At 36.8% G+C, this 20,372-nt stretch overlaps 1 protein-coding gene across 1 annotated transcript in view; it reads right to left on the bottom strand.

The window, feature by feature from the left end:
• The window catches only part of CFTR (CF transmembrane conductance regulator), a 367,232-nt gene that overhangs the window by 138,089 nt on the left and 208,771 nt on the right, over positions 1-20,372 (bottom strand). Inside the window, exons 6-9 of the mRNA XM_067746815.1 lie at positions 6,534-6,749; positions 2,967-3,056; positions 1,947-2,110; positions 1,003-1,128 (exon numbers count right to left, since the gene is read on the bottom strand). Coding sequence (XP_067602916.1) covers positions 1,003-1,128; positions 1,947-2,110; positions 2,967-3,056; positions 6,534-6,749 — 596 coding nt within the window. The remainder of the gene's footprint in view (positions 1-1,002; positions 1,129-1,946; positions 2,111-2,966; positions 3,057-6,533; positions 6,750-20,372) is intronic.

Genomic DNA, 20,372 nt, shown 5'->3' with positions numbered 1-20,372 from the left:
CTGAAGAAAAATGGTCACAGCTATAGATATGCCCTAGTCTATATTTTGTCCAAAATTTTCTCAGTAACAGTATCTCTCAGTCTGTGCTGTACTTTTTTCCTGGCTATAATCTTTACTAATCAGTGAGAGAAAGGTTATCTGAGGTAAAACAAGACCAGATATGTAGACGGTTGCCAAGTACTGATTCTACTTCAGGTGGCGGCTTTCATTACTTGAACTGATTTCTCAAGTGGAGGGTTTATAGAAACACAATGTATAGATATTACCCTGTATTACTCTTAAGTTAAGGAAGAACAAACATATTTTAAACAAACAGAAGGGTTTGTGTTTTGTTTGTTTTTCATGAGCCATAACATATAAATTAAGGAAGCTATAATACTAGAGAATCATTTATTTGGTTCAGAATCATATCCTTATTACTCTAGCAGTTCCATTTAAGGTTTCAATCAGTCTCTAGAATCATGACCATTATTTTAGTCAATAAGTATATTAAGCAGCTATAAGCACATACAGACAATTCTTTCATAAGGGATACATACCCTTGTAGTGCAAAATAGCATACTTAATCACCTATGTAAAACGATAGCCCCATGAAAATGACATTAAGCCACTAACACATGAATATTGATATAACTTAATACAACTGTTTGGTTGTCAGAAATTTCAAATATGAGCTGAAGTCCACTCTGACATACTCATTTTTATTTATTTATTTTATTTATTTATTTATTTTTTGCGGTACGCGGGCCTCTCACTGTCGTGGCCTTGCCCGTTGCAGAGCACAGGCTCTGGAAGCGCAGGCTCAGCGGCCATGGCTCATGGGCCCAGCCGCTCTGCGGCATGTGGGATCTTCCCGGACCGGGGCACCAACTCGTGTCCCTGCATCGGCAGGCGGACCCTCAACCACTGCGCCACCAGGGAAGCCCAAGACATACTCATTTTTAATATGTTAAACCTTAATTGGCTAATTCAATTGATACTGAAATTATCAGAATGACTTACTGTCTCAGGTTTTCAATTATTTTTTCCATTGCTTCTTCCCAGCAGTAGGCCTTAACCGACTGGATATTTTCAATCATTTCTGACGTGATCACCAGTCTTTCATTAATCTTTCCAGCTCTCTGATCTCTGTAAATAATCCATCCACCAATCAAATACTTAGTAAAAACAAGTCAAAATGTCCACTAAGAACTGCCCAAGCTTTTAAGAAAAGCCACATTTCTTTTATTAAAAGGATGTTTATTTTATTATCAAATATATAGTAACAAAAATAGTATCTGTCATTTAGTAAATGCCTCCCATGTGCCAGACACTGTATTAGATGCATGTCATACATTATGCCTAATCCTTCTGACAACCTAACAGAGGTGATTACCTCCATTTTAAAGACAAAAAAACCCAGAAACACAGTGGCTGAAGCAGCTTGACACAGGTCATGTAACTAGTAAGCATGAAATCTGGGATTCAAACTAAGAGCTATTTGACTCCAAAATTTGTACACTTTCTATCATACTCTAGCTGGCACACTAGAAGTCCTCTTTCATAAGCAGTGACTGGTGTCACCGATTCATTCTGTAATAAAAAGCAACTAAGGCTGTGGTGTGATGATTCATGAACCAGGGTAGAAAAAGCCTATAAACTCTCCCCAAAATATATGTATTCCCTCCCATTCACATAAATGTTTTACCCATTGTACCTAAATCTCTGATGTGCAAAAAGTGAACTGGATGGTAACATATTTATAAAGAAATTCTATAGACTAACAAGCAAAAAAATGTCCCCTTGATATAGAAAGTATTATTTATGTCATGAAAATAATTCCTTTTTTTGTGACACCTAGCAAGGAGATCACGGTTCAGTGCATAGAGAAGTTCTGGTTTTATTAGAGTGGGCTTTCGGAAAACCTAATTTAAAACACTTTCAAACTATGTACATAAGAGCGCTACCTGTACTTCATCAGCATTTTCCCTAATCCGGCTTGAAAAAGGGCAAGGACTATGAGAAAAGCAAGTCCACAGAAGGCGCAGGCCTGTAACAACTCCCAGAGCAGCCCCATCAGCAGCGTCACTTGCAAAGGAGCAATCCACACGAAATGTGCCAGTGCAAGTCCCTGAAAAATAAAATCACAGTGAAAACCACTGACATTTTTTCCTCCATGCCCAAAACAAAGGAAAAAACAATCAAAGAAGAAAGAAATCAAGCACAGTGAGCTCATACAATCAAACACTTCATGGTTCTGAACACACTAAAATCTAGGTATTCACTACATGGAACACGTAGCAATGTGCTTAAACATTCTATGCATAGGATTTCCCCCCAAACGAACTTCAAGTCACTGTGATCTTTTTCCAGTGGAATTGCATGGTGATTGAAGAATTTATTTTAAATAACTTACTTCTGTGTGGATAAAGCAAGAGCCATGACACAGAACATGAGAGAACAAAAGACTCTTCAGAAGTTCAATCTACACAACTGTACAACCCTATCACCTGACAATATATTCAGAATACATGCATGCTCAATTCAACAGTAATTTATTTAGCACCTGCTAAGGGTTTGACACCATGTGAAATACTAGAAATACAAAGGTAAATAAAACAATCTGTCCTCAAGGACCTTGAATTTCATTGTGACAGAAGACAGCACTGAACAAGAATTGCTCAGAGTATCATACTCAGCCAAAGTAAATAACTGATTTAAAGTATTAAAAGGAAACAAGGTCTGATAGGGACTGAATTTTAAAAAAACCTCATAAATACAAAGCAAGCTGAGGTGCCCTTGGGTGGTTCCGTGAGACCCCAAAATGGCACTCTGCTACACAACTGAGCCTTCTCAGTTTTCAGAAATAGGGAAGGTAGGGATGCTTATGACTTAACCACTTATTACTGTTATCTGACCCAGAAAACCTTTGGGGTTGTATGAGTTATAATAAAGATGCATAAAAGATTAAATCAGTAGGTACATACTTCATCAAATTTGTTCACGTTGTTGGAAAGGAGACTAACAAGTTGTCCAATACTTATTTTATCTAGAACACGGCTTGACAGCTTCAAAGTCTAAAAGGAAAATGGGAAGTTAGATGTTGCCAATGAACAATAGACAAATATATTTATAAGTAATGTTACAATACAGCTGAGGAATTAGGTAACCATGCACGCATTTTTAAGTTAAGGTAATGAAAATTATTTTATGTTCATCTAACTCAGTGTCTTCTCAGATTTATAAATATTTCTCTTTACAACAAATATTACACTGGCATGCCTCTTCTTATTTTATTTTACAGTATCTAGAGAGGAGTAAATCTTTTTTCTAATCCAAAATGGGAACAACATTGTACTTAAATATTCATTTATATACTGTAGAGGGTTTTTTTTTTTTTTGCTTTTGTTTGTTTTTATAAAAGATGGAACCAAAGGCAGTGAAATTTGAGATTAATACCTTGGCCTTACAGGGAACTATATTCAATATCTTGTAATAACCTATAATGGAAAAGAACTGAAAAAATATATATATATCTATATCACTTTGCTGTATACTTGAAACTAACACAATATTGTAAACCAACTATACGTCAATAAAAAAAATTGTTTTAATAAAATCTTGGCCTTAAATTTTCATGCAATCTTATAGTAACTGTGTTGAATAAAATTACTGTTAAAGTCAATAAAATTATATTACAAATAATTTAATCATTAATAATTTTGTGAAAGATTACATTAATAAAAAATTCTTAAATTTTACAAAGAAAAATATATCCATCTATACAGAATAGAATTTTTATGTAGATAAATTATTATTATGAAAGATCACAGTCATACTTTGCCTATAAAATTTAATAAGAATTGATTTGCCATTAGATGGCTTTGACTGAAAAGTACCTATCTAATATTTGCTTCAACTGAATCCCTCACATATGTATTGAGCACTTAGTAGACACAAATCACTATATTCAAGGCTTCAGGGATTATTGTTAAGATTTCTTAAACATAATTCTTGCCTCAAGATAACCTAGTACATACATAACTAAATATGATAACTTAGTTAAAGGGAGTAGATAGAATAAAATAGGGTGATTAAGAAAAAGTTCCCATATCTGGTTATATAAATCTGCAAATATTTTATTGAGGTTGAATTTTAAGATGGGTGTGTAATAATGAATAGCATTTAGATAAGCACAGATGAATAAGGAATAAAGCAGTTAATTCCAAAATGCAATTAGAGCAATATGGGGCAGGGGCTGGGGGGAATCCATTGAGCTGGATGACACATGACTTGGTAACATACTCAGTCTCAGGTAACTTGAGACTAGGCTTAACATGGGTTCCACATGGCTTAATATGGAGTTTATGTGCACAATAAACAGTGAATATCTGTTCACTCTAGTTAACTTTATCTTCTTGAAATTCACAGGCAAAGCTCAATCTAGTTTGTATTTAGATTCATTATTTAAAATGTAATTTGAATGTATCATGGTTACAGATTTTGGAACAAAGAAAACTATGCTCTATTACAAAATCTGGAACAATGTGGGAAGAATTAGTGGCTGCCTGCCACATGGATGAAACTGGTCAGATACGGTACCAGTTTATTTTAGGGACCAAACCACAGCCACATGGAGATGAAATTGTATTCTTTGGTGATGATGTTAATGCAGGTCAATAGGTGTGGCTAGAGGGGTAAAGAAAATGTGTAAGAACACAGATAATCAATGTTGAAAAAGGACAGACACAACTTCTAACTTTTCATTAATGCATTCTGGGTCTGAAAGTACATATATCGCTGTATTTGTGCTAAACATTATATATGAACTTATTCACAAACTAACCTGCTCCTTCTTTGATCTCCCCTCCCCTTAGCCCAGAGCACTCCATGTTTCTCTCTGCCTATGTAACACAATTTGACTTGTTATATTATTTCAGTACTTATTTTATGTTCTCTAATAGTTGGAAAACCCTCCACTTCAAGGATTGTGACTTACCCATTTTAGAAATTTTGAAGCAGTTCTTGCACAATGTTTTATACCTTTTAGGTCTTAGCTTCTCAAAATACTTTATCCATAAAATAGGTATAATAGTTTCTACCATATGGAGTTTTGGTCAAATGAAATGATATACCTAAAAATCACTTAGAAGCTTGTCATGTACATCCTTAGCTATTAGTTATCATTATGATAAAATCATTTTTATAAGTATTTTTAAACTGGATTCAACTTCCTTTGATATGCATTCTGTGTAAATTCTACCCTCCAAATAATACCTAATAATTTCTTCACTTACATATAATTTCTAGATCAAGATAAAATTTTTATTGATTTATCACCCATGCTTTCCTGGTACTTGTGAACTAATGAGACTGTGGTTCAGGTGATTTGATTAAACTGCAGAGTCGGTTTTTCCCTTGTGCCTCCACAAACGGCTTTTTTGAACAATAAAGTATGGCTATCAAGGTTTTACAACACCACCGATCTTGCATGTATATTATGGAAGTGTTATGGGTTATTTGCTAGAGGGAATTTCAGGTCCATGTCCCTTATAAGCCAAGTATATAAAGTTTTTACATTGGGGAAAGAAAAAAGAGAAGGGTAAAGCAATACCCAAATGATTCAACCAAACAGGTTTCTATAATCACTTGGTAGATCAAAGGGCCACACATGAATCAGGCTGGTGAAAGCACATGTCACTGAGATGACCTTAAATTGTGTTTGTAAGATAAGGAAGTCTTAATCTGAATTCATCCAAAGCACGCTTCAGCAACTTGGGCTCTTAACTGGACAATGCATACAGAAAAGCAGAGAAGGTTCTTATGGTTGCCATGCATGTGCTATTCTAAAAATTTTTAACTTGCATAACTTAGGATGACAAAAATCTAACTCAAAATAAGGCAGTGGGGGCTTCCCTGGTGGCGCAGTGGTTGAGAGTCCGCCTGCCGATGCAGGGGACACGGGTTCGTGCCCCGGTCCAGGAAGATCCCACATGCCGCGGAGCGGCTGGGCCCGTGAGCCATGGCCGCTGGGCCTGCGTGTCCGGAACCTGTGCTCCGCAACGGGAGAGGCCGCAGCAGTGAGAGGCCCGTGTAGCGCAAAAAAATAAAAAGAAAAAAGAAAATAAGGCAGTGGATACCACCACTGTGTCACAACTAGTTAAGGTAGAAATTTCTATTGCTTGGGCTATTGTTAACAATTTCTTGTTATTGAACATAAAGATACATGGCATTTTACCATAAGATGATATTTTGTCAATGACTTTTATGCAGATAGTAAGAATCATTTCAATGGGAAGCCATGGATTCCAAAAACTGGTATATGACTAGTGAAAGAAAAAGAAATCTAAAATATAGGCAGTTTATAGAAGGCACTCAATAATTATTAGTTGAAGTGAATTATCAGCGAAAATTAGAAATATTCATTATTGCTGCCATTTATTTCACAGGTATACAAAACTGATTTCAGCATTTAGCCCTTATTTGTATCAGCATGGCATTTAAAACATGATGCCACTAACACGTAGCATGGAGACTGTGCAAGAAAGTATTACCTTCTTATAAATCAAACTAAACATAGCTATTCTCATCTGCATTCCAATGCGATGGAGGCCAAAAATGGCTGGGTGAAGGAGCAGCATCCTCACGATAAAGAGAAGGCATAAGCCTATGCCTAGGTAAATCGCAATGGCGCGTTCTACCTTGTTATCTGGATCATAGGAAGCAATGATTCTTCCCAGTAAGAGAGGCTGTACTGCTTTGGTGACTTCCTGCAGAAGACGGAAAACAGAAATGAAATTTTATTTTTCTTTCATAAAATGCCCTCATGATTTCAACACAAAAAGTTTCATCTTTACAGGAGATGAAAAAGAGCCATGCCATACATGAAACTCTTGATGTCCTTTGTAATATCTTTATACTTTGAAGTAACATTTTATTTTAGGTTACAGCAAAAGTCACTTGGAGACGTTTATGTATGAGGTATTCTTTACTAAAAAGTGAAGAGCGGCCATAAAGCAAAGGTGTAATTTCTGAAATAGTGTGTTAATTGGTAACATCTACATAGCACTTAACAATTCATAAAATATTTTTCATTTGATTTTTATGACAACTTTAGGAGTCAGAGTAAGCATTAATATTTTCACATTGCAGATGAAGAAACTGAAGCCAAAGAGCCCAAGTGATTTGACATGATTTCAAAATAGAACTTTCAAAAGCACTTTGAGTGATGGAATTATTACCAAAATGAACAGTTTCTTGAGGCAACCACATAAAGGGGAACTGGCAACAGGAGGGAGGAGTATAAAGGCACAGGTGGTATTTAAAGCCCAGTGCCACACCCTTCGCAGTCTGGGATAGGTGGGGATTTTAGGAAAAAAGTGTGACAGAAGACTTCAGTCTCAGGCCAGTTTCCAACATTTCATCAAGTCCTCAAAGGCCTATGAGTTAACAAGGGAAGACCAAAGTTGTATTTTCCAAATCTTCCTCATCAGACTTTCCATTCATCACTAAATCAAATTGTTCATCAAATTCATTACCATTTTGCCTGAATATATAAGAATAGATCTGAACACATGGATTTGAACCCAGAAGGTCTAAGTCTTAACCATCTTGCTAATTTGCCTTCGAAAGAGAAAGACATGTAATCCTGTAATTTTGTTTTATGATGGCCTAGTGAAATGGGGATCTGAGGCTAAACCCTTCTGGGAAATAATATTATGCTAATTGATTCCATTTCAAATGTATATTTTCAAGCCAAACTGCCCCTTCCCCCAGTATTGTTCAGCATTACTTTCTGGCAGCCCATAATCTGCTCTTTTTTTTTCCATTTTCTACTATGTCTTTTCTAAACCTCAGTGTCCAATCCCACCAGCCCTCTCATTCTCAATAAATGAAAATGCTTTCCTATAGCAACTTCATCCCCACAAGGAATCCTAAGCTATAGCACCATCATTGATTGACCACTAGCTTTGGGTAGCTGCTCACTCTATACCTGGTATTCAGTACCTCATTTCAAATTAACTGTGTAGACCAAGAATGTGAATGTAGGAAAAGATTCAAACGTTTTAAAAAAAGTTTACAAACTAATCACAAACATGGAATATTAGAGTTCTCTCATCTCACACAGCCATATTTTAATATAAGTTTGAATTTCAGCAAACAGATAGGTGCTGAAAAGAAAATCGTTAACTACCTACCCAGATATACCATGTTACAGTTGGCCAATATCAACTGAAGAGCACTTTTTTTTTGGAACTTCATATCATCTTTATTTTATATTTTTTAACATCTTTATTGGAGTATAATTGCTTTACAATGGTGTGTTAGTTTCTCTTTTTTAACAAAGTGAATCAGTTATACATATACATACATCCCCATATCTCCTCCCTCTTGCGTCTCCCTCCCACCCTCCCTAACCCACCCCTCTAGGTGGTCACAGAGCACCAAGCTGATCTCCCTGGGCTATGTGGCTGCTTTCCACTTAGCTATCTGTTTTACATTTGGTAGTGTATATATGTCCATGTCACTTTCTCACTTCTTCCCAGATTACCCTTCCCCCTCTCCATGTCCTTAAGTCCATTCTCTATGTCTGCGTCTTTATTCCTGTCCTGCCCCAACTACGTTCGTCAGAACTTTTTTTTTTTTTTTTTTTTTTTTTTTAGATTCCATATATATGTGTTAGCCAGCACTTGTTTTTTAAAAAGTAAATGAGTGGGGCTTCCCTGGTGGCGCAGTGGTTGAGAGTCCGCCTGCCGATGCAGGTGACTCGGGTTCGTGCCCCGGTCCAGGAAGATCCCACATGCCGCGGAGCGGCTGGGCCCGTGAGCCATGGCCACTGGGCCTGCGCGTCCGGAGTCTGTGCTCCGCAACGGGAGAGGCCACAACAGTGAGAGGCCCGCGTACCGCAAAAAAAAAAAAAAAAAAAAAAAAAGTAAATAAGTGAACAATTACTGCTTGTTGGTATGTGTAATTTTATGCATGCTTTGTACTTTTGTTACACGTGTATCCATTTTTAGAATGTATAGAACTGTTTTTGAGGTTTTAAATTTTATATAAATGGTATCATATTGTGCTTCTTGCAACTTTTTTTTAACTTAAAAGTTGTGTTTCTGACATTTAGTCCCATTGACACTTGTATATCTACCTCATTTATTCTGAGCGCTGTTTAACATGACATCCTGTGAATAAATCAGGCTATTTGCCCCACTGCCCTATGTTGGAGAAGATAGGTTGTTCCCATTCGTAAACTATTACAATCTGTGCAAGTGTTGCACTCGCTGTTTTCATTAAATTCTATAGATCCATGCCAAACTTTCTCTAGAGTAGATAATTTTATTTCAAAATAACTCCTTAAACTAGGAAAATGTACAGTTAAACCTTGGATTTTAAATTATATGTATAAATATATCTGCAATACAAATATAATTTTCTATAGTATGTTTATAGTGGCAATATTTCATCCTCAAAATTATTTTTAGATCAATATTTTATCCTAGAATTTTTCAATATTATGCTGTTCTTCATAGACAAATGTCAATGCCGCATCTACTTTGATTTACTTTTCCATTAATAGTGGGTTTGCACTTGGCTAAAATGCTCTCAAGTTGCAGTCAAGGGCATTGGATTCATGTGTGCCACCCATGCTGGAGATATTGTGTGTGGCCACAAAGCAGAGAGTAAGTAAGGAGCTTTGATGTTTACCAGGCATACCACATAAAACATAATTTCTTGTTCATTATAAGACAATAACCAGAAGACTATGATCTGTGACTGCTTCTCATGAATCCAACTGCTTATATCATAATTAACATAATCACCTTTCTTTTTCCAGAACTTGTATATATATATATATATATATATATAACCTCCTAATAGATAATATTATCAAATATAGAACCACTGATAAAGACCACAGTACATATTTCTAAGGAGTAACTCCTATCTATGGAATGCTAAAAGGAGCATTCTGAGGAAAAAGAGAAATATTTTAGTAATTGAGCTGTACACAGAACTTTTAGAGTTAAAAATGTACAGGCTTACATAAGTTTTCTCCTATTGAGTAATCTGAACTAAAGTCCCTGCCATTGTATCACCATTATATTTTTTCCATAACCTGTCACCTCTATCACAATAGACCCATTTGCTGAATTTATTTTGATTTATAACAAAATAAATAAAATTGTGTCAATCTGATTCAGACACCTATTCTGCAGGTTGCATAACTGAATTAATTAGTTGTCTTCTTGCCTCAAACAAAAGAGGACATACTCATCCTTTGAACAATAACAGCTATTCCACAATGACACTGGTAGTATTACAGTGGGAGGGTACCTGTTCATAGAAAAAAAATGCAGTTTATTTCTGGTAGAGAGAATTCCAATAATTGGACCATCTGCCAACAGCAAAACAACATTAACCTCACCACAACATGGAACTGTCAACATTCAAGGACAAAATCAGCACTCCAGACCCCTCCCTCCTATAGTTTCCCCTACTCTGTTTTAAGCAGCATGTTCTCTAATATTTATAATGAAAGCATTTACAGACATCACCTGATTTTATAATTTGGAAGGGAAAACAATGGTAACTGATACCTAGCTTAATCTATGTGTGCAGTCCTTTACAAAAATCATCCCTGTAATGACTGGGACAAACACAGTCCTCTATTCTTGATATGTGAAAGTTGTGTGAACCCTGTTGCCAGTATATTTTCAGTTACACAAGAAATTTCCCAATTTGCCACCATATGAAATAGTGTAAGCAGACTGAGGCTTGAATGTAATGAGTCGGAATGTAAATTATCTTGAAAATTTGATAAAATATTTTATTAAATTTTAATTAGACACAAATCAAGATGAAATTAAGGGTTCACTTAGATAATGGAAGAAGGCTGATACCAATCTTTAAGTCAGCATGACAGGGAAATGAACACTGAATTCAGAGTCATGAAACCCAAGTTCTTATCCCAGCATGTTACCTACACTCTGTGTCACCTTAGTCACTTCCCTTCTCTTGACAGTTTCCTCACTGATACAATGAGCGGTGGAGCAAGCTTATCTTAAAGTTCCCCTCCAGAGCTAGTATCTCAGATTATATGATCTGAGTCTGGGGCGTCCTGTGGCAGAGGCTGAGGATTCTTGGGCAAATGTCCTGGTACACATCCTGACATCGCTATGGGTGTTTTCTACTCAGAGGGATGCAGGTCTGAATAGGATGAGTTCAGAATGCCATGTGGGTAGAGGGGGTCAGGTTAGAGAACAGCACAAGTGACTACATTCCTGCTGGGAATAATCATGAATCTCAATTTAGATCAGCCTCTCAGGGGAATATTAGGAAGCCTGAAAATACCTCCTGGGAAATACATCTGGTCTCCCATGGGATCCCCCAGACCAGAACTTAAAGTCACTGTAGACGAGTCTGAATCCTTTAACCATTTTGTTCTACCTGCACACCTAGGACAGAGTCAGATGTTTCTAGAGATGGGGATGTCCGCTGGATATTCAGACCAAGAAAGAAAGTTCAGGTGAAAATAAAAAACTTAGTTCACGCTTGCAATTACATTAAATTAATTAATCCCCAAATAACTTTACTTTAAAAATTACAATTCCAAATCCAAAGCATAGTTGCTTCTAATACGGGAAGAATCATTACTGAAGAACTTCTAAGGTTACATTGTTTTCTATTGTGTGTAGTCAGTAAAATCATCATCATCATCATCTCAACTTGCTTTAAATATATTTTATATATCTTAATCCCAGAAATACAGAAATAAGAAAATAGAGATAATAGAAAATAAGAAAATAGATTCCTAGATACCAAGTGTAATAACCAATTAAATAAGTATCCCAATTATAGTAACGATACAAAAGATACTTTGTAAATACCAGTAATTAATATATACATATCTTAAAATACATTCTAAAAAACGTTACTAAGACTTATTTCTTAAGTGTCAAATAAATGGAGAGACTTTAAAACTTTCCATAAAATAATCTGAATATTGCAAAGATTACATTCTCCTCCAAGTTATTTTATAAGATTAATACAATCTTCATCAGAATTCCAAGTGGATTTTTTGGATGTGAACCACAAGAGCAGGGACTGTCTTAGTTTATGCAACAATCTCAACATCATGCACAACACCTAGCACAGAATATCCACTCAGCAGATACTTGTTGAATCAATGGATAAAATGATACTAAATTTCATTTGGAAAAAAAAAATGAGAGATTAATCAAAAACATTTGAGGAATAAGAATAATGTGTGAGAAGGTATACATTACTGGATATTAAATTATATTATACAGCTATAATAGTATGTGGCATGACAAAGAAATAGACTGACTTATTTGGAATGTTCAAGAACAGGTCCAAGTACATGTAGCAATTTTATATATAATAAAATATGGCATTTTAATTCAGTGGAGGAAGTGCAATAAGCAATGGAGAAACTGGATATTCATTTTTTTAAAATTAGATTTCTATCTCATACATACATCCAAATAAGTTCAAATGGATTCAATAGTTACATGTAAAAGATGAAATAATAAAAACATACATATGTGTTTACACAATATTTGGGTAGAAAGGACTTTTTAAAATGTCAAATGCCAGAAACAGAAAAAAAAACAAAAAAACTATGGATACTGGCAACAAATTTTTAAAAACTGAAACTTCTGATTGTCAAGAAAATAAAAAATTAACAAAACTCACTAGAAACAAATGACAGTCACCTCATACTGCTCAGAATGGCCATCATCAAAAAATCTACAAACAATAAATGCTGGAGAGGGTGTGGAGAAAAGGGAACCTTCTTGCACTGTTGGTGGGAATGTAAATTGATACAGCCACTATGGAGAACAGTACAGAGGTTCCTTAAAAAACTAAAAATAGAACTACTATATGACCCAGCAATCCCACTACTGGGCATATACCCTGAGAAAACCGTAATTCAAAAAGAGTCATGGGGCTTCCCTGGTGGCGCAGTGGTTGAGAGTCCGCCTGCCGATGCAGGGGACTCGGGTTCGTGCCCCGGTCCGGGAAGATCCCACATGCTGCGGAGCGGCTAGGCCCGTGAGCCACGGCCGCTGAGCCTGTGCGTCCGGAGCCTGTGCTCCGTGACGGGAGAGGCCACAACAGTGAGAGGCCCGCGTACCGCAAAAAAAAAAAAAAAAAAAAAAAAAAAAAGAGCCATGTACCACAATGTTCATTGCAGTTCTATTTACAATAGCCAGGGCTTGGAACCAACCTAAGTGTCCATCAACAGATGAATGGATAAAGAAGATGTGGCACATATATACAATGGAATACTACTCAGCCATAAAAAGAAACGAAATTGAGTTATTTGTAGTGAGGTGGATGAACCTAGAGTCTGTCATATGGAGTGAAGTTAAGTCAGAAAGAGAAAAACAAATACCATATGCTAACACATATATATGGAATCTAAAAAAAAAATGGTTCCTATGAACTTAGGTGCAGGACAGGAATAAAGATGCAGACGTAGAGAATGGACTTGAGGACACGGGGAGAGGGAAGTGTAAGCTGGGACGACGTGAGAGAGTGGCAGGGACATATATACACTGCCAGATGTAAAATAGATAGCTAGTGGGAAGTAGCTGTATGGCACAGGGAGATCAGTTCAGTGTTTTGTGACCACCTAGAGGAGTGGGAGAGGGAGGGTGGGAGGGAGACGCAAGAGGGAGGGGATATGGGGATATATATGTATACATACACCTGATTCACTTTGTTATACAGCAGAAACTAACACACCATTGTAAAGCAATTATACCCCAATAAAGATGTTAAAAAAAAATTTTTTTTAATTTGAAAAAAAAAAGAAACAAATGACAGGCTGAGGAAAATAGTCTCTCATAGATCAATAAGAAAGAGCAAACACACCAAAATAAAAATAGACAAAGAATATGAAAAGGCAATTTGCACCCCACAAGAAATATGCATAATACATAAAAACAGTTTCAACTCACTAGGAACCAAAAGTAATGCAAATACAAATGATAATATACTGTTTTTCACATAGCAATTTGGAAACATTTTTTAAATGATAGTAAGTATTGTTAATGAGGGCTGAATTTCATACTTCAGTATCAGGAAAGTAAATTAATACATCTTTTCTGGAAGGCAACTGGAAAATCTACTAAAATTTAGCTTTTAAAGAGATGTGCATTGAAGAATTATTTATGACAGTAAAATATTGGAGGCTATCTAAATATTCAACAATGAGGAACTAATAAACTATGGTACAGCCACATGAGTCATTAAACACTAAAATGATTAGGAAGAGAAATATCTAATGATATGACAAGGCATTCACAAAACATTAAGGGGAGAAGTAGATTTATAACACATATGTAAAGTAATGATCCACCTCCCTTCATTAAGTATATATTCTCACGGGAAAAAAATGGAAAGATAAACATCAAATTTATCAATCATTATCTGATTATTTTCATAATTATAAAAGAATATACTTATGACAACAAATAAATGATAAAAAGAAAACATGCATATAAAAAAATAGAACAGAGTAAACACACATGCAGGCATACACCCAGAATTTATCATAAAATACAAAGACTACTGGCTTATCTACCAAAGTAAAGGCTTAAGATTCTGCCTTTGACAGGGTAAACAAGAGTGTCAAATTTTTGTTTACCTTGATACACTAGAGTCTTCTGGAAATTTTTGGCTTTATACAATTGGCTAAATGAAAAAATTTTCCATATTCAGCATAGAAAATGAAACCTATCCAATGCTCCAACTGTACGTAGTTTTTACAAAAATGTATGTATACCATACCACAGGGGTCTCCAACCCCCAGAACTAGGCCACACAGCAGGAGGTGAATGGCAGGCGAGTGAGCAAAACTTCATCTGTATTTATAGCTGCTCCCCATCACTCGCATTACCTCTGGAGCTCCGTCTCCTGTCAGATTATCGGCGGTATTAGATTCTCATCAGAGCAAGAACCCTACTGTGAACTACGCATGCGAGGCATCTAGGTTGCACACTCCTCATGGGAATCTAATGCCTGATGATCTGAGGTGGAGCTGATGTGGTGATGCTAGCACTGGGCAGCGGCTGCAAATACAGATTATCATTAGCAGAGAGGTTTGACTGCACAGAGACCATAATAAATCAATGGCTTACAGACTCATATCAAAACCCTATCAGTGAGTGGCAAGTGACAATTAAGCTGCATCTTACGGAGTAGACTGGACATAAGCAACACACGGGTGTCACTGTCTCCCACTGCCCCCAGATGGGACCATCTAGTAAGCTCAGGTCTCCCACTGATCCTGCATTATGGTGAGTTGTATAATTATTTCATTATATATTACAATGTAATAATAATAGAAATAAAATGCACAATAAATGTAATGCACTTGAATAATCCTGAAACCTTCCCCCCTCCCCCCAGTCCGTGGAAAAATTGTCTTCCACGAAACTGGTCCCTGGTCCCAAAAAGGTTGGGGACTGCTGCCATACCGAGAACAGGATCTCAAAAATATTGTTATAGTATCTGTCTACCCTGAATTGTGTTTTTAGATTCAGTGCCTAATTTAAAAGGTTTTGCTTTTGGTATTTTCCTTTGCGTGTTCACTGACTTATTAACTATTACCAGCAATGTCTTCACTAGAAATCTAAGCTCTATTCTTCATGTTGTGTAAGAAAACGATCCTAGACTTGCTGATACAGCAGCAAAAGTAGGTTTAATCCAGAAAATGCAATAATGGAAGACACGTTAAAATAATTTTAATTTCTGAAGTAATGCTTAGAATCTAGGTATCATTTTTAAACATTAGCAAAATATTTTCCTGTGCCCTATAAAAATGAAATTGGTACTTTAAGACTTGCTTATAGCATATATAGAGAAACAAGTAAATGCAAATAATAGGAGTATTTGTGAAGGTAGGTAGAGATTGTATTTAATGATACAGTAACAGGTAACATTTATAAAGCACTTGCTATGTACTAGGATCTATTCTACATGCTTAACTTGTTTAATTCTCACAATAATTCTATGAAATATGTGCTATTATTGTCTCCATCTTACAATCAAAGAAACTGAGACAAAAAGAATTTAAATAACTTTCCCAGTATCAGACAGCTAGCAAGTGGTAAAACTAGGATCTGAACCAGATAGTTTGACTCCAGAGCCCCCCATCTTATTCATAACCTTAAATAGAAAAGACAGTGTTATAATATGACCTGGCAGTTGATCAATTCAAGCATTGTGACTAGTTCAGTATCAACCTACCAAATAAAGTTACAATTTAATATCACTGTAATTTAAGATAAAGCCATTTCTGTAGGCCCCGTATCATAGACACATAATTTAAAAGGTAGAAGGGATCATAGAAACTATACACTTTCACCACATCACACTCATTAGTCACCATAGGATACTGGTTAACTACAAGAAGTAAAGAGGCACCATGTTCACACCAAGAATGAGGAAACTGGGCCCCCTCATATCTAGTTTAAGTTGAAAGTACAAGATCACAGACAATTCCTAACTTACAAATCGATTTTGTTCTAAAATTTCACACGTGAGAACAGACGCATTTTGCCCTAGATACAAAATCCTACCAGACATGGTGTTGGATTCCTAGGTTCGCCTTCAAAAGCACATACAATGGTAAATGCTCTTGGAGCACCTCTGGGTTCAATAGCACTGTAAAAGCCTAACCAACCTGCATAACAATGATTTTACAGAAAGAGATGGATCATCTCCTCCATGCAGTCTTGGAAGAGAAACATAGTCCCTCCTAGCTATACCTTTGCCCTCTCCATGCACACAGTCATCTATCTACTTCTCTCCAGCAGAGTCTTGAGAGAGAGTGCCGGAGGAAGATACAGAAAGTTAACAGTTAACGTTGGGACACTGCAGTAAACCCTCAGCCACATTTAATCTCAGTGGGATTCTTGTCACTTCTATTCAGGGGCTCTTTGACCATGATTAGTCCACCTACTTCTCTTTTCACAATAACTGTAACTTCTAACTAGGCTTTCTCTTCTTTCATGACCTTGTAAATCCTTGCTACTCAAAGCATGGTGCTAGGGCAAACAGGATCTTCACCAGGGAGCTTTTAGAAATGCAGAATCTCAGGTTCCACCCAAAATCTGCATTTTAGCCAGATGGGAGGCGGAAGTGGTTGATATGCATATAAAAGTTTGAGAAACACTGTCCTTCTGTCATTAAAGGACTTAATATTTATTTTTTTGTCTAAAATTTTTTTGATATTATCATTTTTAAAAAATCAAACTAAAAAATTCCACGTGTACCACCCCCTAATACCCTCACCTTAGATTCTAGCGAAAGTCAGATGCATTCAGTGATAACGTTCCTGCTTGTCTACCTCAGTCAGAATCACCCGGGGAACTTTAGCCCCGAGCTCATCCCAGACCAATTAAGTCACATTATCTGGGGTTGGGCTGCTGGTTACTCTAAAGTAAAAATTCTCTGTTTCAAAGAAATCTAAACCCCATGATTTTCCAAACCTGGACACAGGAACTGGGTAGTACACTGTGGGGAGCACAGGAAGTACAGCATGTGTGTTATGGATGGGGGTTCTAGTAGAGGGTAGAAATATTCAGGATGTAGGGTGAGTGTAGGCAGTGTAGCATTCAAGTCCCTGCTGGGGTTAGAGAAGCAGCTAGATATGGGGGGATGTGAGAGGAAGCTGAGAAAAGAGGTCTTCATGACAGGCATCTAGAAAATTTGCTGGAGGTAGGTGACCTTAGGTGAAAGGGACAAAAGTAAGTCAAAGTGCCTAAGCCAGAGACTACCTGTGTGCAGAATTCCCCAAAACACTCTCTTAGTTAGCAGTATGCTTAAATTCAACACCTACCCAACGTGTCTGTCAAAACATAAGGGACAAAGATCTTTTGCAAGAGAGACTGTGGGACTTGAAAACTCTAACAGCCTAAGTCCTAAGACTTCTTTATGACTTTAAACTTCTTGGAGTTTAAGAAATTTAAATAATAAAAGTAGTTTGACTCAAGTTGCACTGACATTTATCTCAATTTGATGATGGAAATATGCCCAGAGCTGCCTAGGAGTCAAGAATATATTTGAGTGAATGCTTGTAAATTTCTTATCATAATAAAAGTATTGTGATAACCATATTCTCTCAGTAATCTGCCTACAGGACTCCCTTCCCTTGGCTTCCCTCTGACTGTCCTTAATTGACTTGCACACACAATTCTTCAAAGGCCAGTTTTTCCTTTATGCTGGGAGTCTTAAATGTTAAAGGCAATGTTATATCTGGCTGCTGAGTCAAATGGAGAAAAAACAAGTACACAGTTAATCATGAGAGGCCATAGCTAATACGATTTAAAATTACATCAGTACTGCAGAGACACAAACTCTTTCATGATGGCATTTCCTTTTTCTCTTAACCTTTCACAGTCAACAGCTTCTTTTTTTTTTTTTTTTTTTGGCCACACCAGCATGGCATGTGGGATCTTAGTTCCCCGACCAGGGATCAAACCCGTGCCCACTGCAGTGGAAGCTCGGAGTTTTAACCACTGGACTGCCAGGGAAGTCCCAACAGCATATCTTATAGTACTTTTTCTATCAGTCCTGAAACCAATCAAATATTCTTTATACCACAATGATCCTGGTTTAGAGGGATTAAGAACACACAGGATATCTTGAAATATGTCCACCTTTTACCAAGAGTAGTGTTATAGCAACTTCAAGAATCCCTGCTCATTTAATGGAAATTAAAACATTACCAAGATGACACACACAGAAGAAAGAAGAACTCCCCAGAAAAAATACAATAAATACTAAGGCATTGGTATAAGTTGTTTAAAAGAATAGAGGTCTTATTATAACAGTGAAATTTTCTCCCCTTCTTTTCTTCCTGTAACAGACAGAAAGGATGAGGTAGAGAGATCAGATGCTCTGAAAAGCTTACACTCATCTTAATGACCACCATATAAGTTCTTAAAGACTTAGCCCCAGTTTTCAACGTTTTTACCACTTAAAACTGCACAGTGAGGCCGTGAAGCCTTTACTCTGTGACAAGGGTGAGAAACCCACAGCCTCACCACACCTGTACCATTGCCAATGTTAATTTCCTCTCCATGCCTTCTCACCATACACATTTCAGCTGCTTTCCCCATCGGTTCTTTTCCTCACCCATTTTCTGCTGGTTATCAGTAGAAGTTGAGCTGATGGAAATCAACTTTGCCCTTTAAACATGCTGTCAGTTCCAGACCAGTGGCCCTGGGCTCAGCTTAGATCAGGACCACCACTCAGTCCCCTCAATCCCACCCCTGGGTAATTAATACACCAAGAAAGGCTTTAAGATTCCTTTTGCTGGGATATTTTTAAGCTTGAGAAGTTTAAGAATCAGTTAGTCCTTCTCCACACCCACTCCATTCTTCTACCCTTAATTTTTTCTATATGTTTGACTCTTAGCACTGCTGGCTCTTGGGTGGATTCCACACAGTTCCTTCCCAAGTATAAGTGGGAAGAGTCCAGTTGGTTCTCCTGTCCTGCCACCTGCTCTGAACTTTCTTCAGATTTGCCCCTGAGGTGACCCTGGGAGAATCTTCAACATTCAAGCTTTTAACCTATATCTCCTGAGCAGATGGCAAAGAAGCTCAGCAGACCCAAGACTGATTACTACAGTCACCATTCTATTGAGTACCCACATACAATCATTACAAATATAGTTACATAGCAATTATAATCTGATCTAATACAAGGGTCATAGGTTTTGGAACCAAAGAGACCTGGCTATCACTCAAATTTACCACATGCGTAACGTTGGAAAAGTTACTTATTTTCCTGCATCTCAATTTCCTTTTCTATATATTTGAGATACTAATGTCTGCTCCATGGAGTTGCTAGGAGAATGACCTAAAATAATCTGTATAAAAGGGCTTAATGCTGAACCTGGAACAGATTAGGTACTCAATAAATATTAAACTATATTTTGTTTATTTTTTGATCTGTGTATACCAGACCAAAAATAAATTTTATAAATATGTTCATGTATCATCTAAATTTTCATGTTTAGGTGACTGCTTTGGTTCACATGAAACTTCTCTGCTGGTGGAATCTAGAGGAATAAATTATCTCACAAGTCAGGCTGAGCATAAAAGGGACTTAAGAATTCAGCCTCTCTCCCAGCTTCTACTCAGTTGTGCTTATGTTAACCAATGGAAGCAGCATGTGATGGAGAACATGAAGAGAAAATTTTGAGTTTCTATACAATCTTAGTTATGACATAACAATTATTTGAAATATCATTCACTTCAATCCAAGGATGACCTATTAAGAATGTTGCATTCTCGGGACTTCCCTGGTGGCGCAGTGGTTAAGAATCCGCCTGCCAGTGCAGGGGACACAGGTTC

The sequence above is a fragment of the Pseudorca crassidens genome, chromosome 8 (genome assembly GCF_039906515.1).
Source record: "Pseudorca crassidens isolate mPseCra1 chromosome 8, mPseCra1.hap1, whole genome shotgun sequence".
Classification (NCBI taxonomy): Eukaryota; Metazoa; Chordata; class Mammalia; order Artiodactyla; family Delphinidae; genus Pseudorca; species Pseudorca crassidens.
This window is presented reverse-complemented; position numbering and strand designations above follow the sequence as displayed.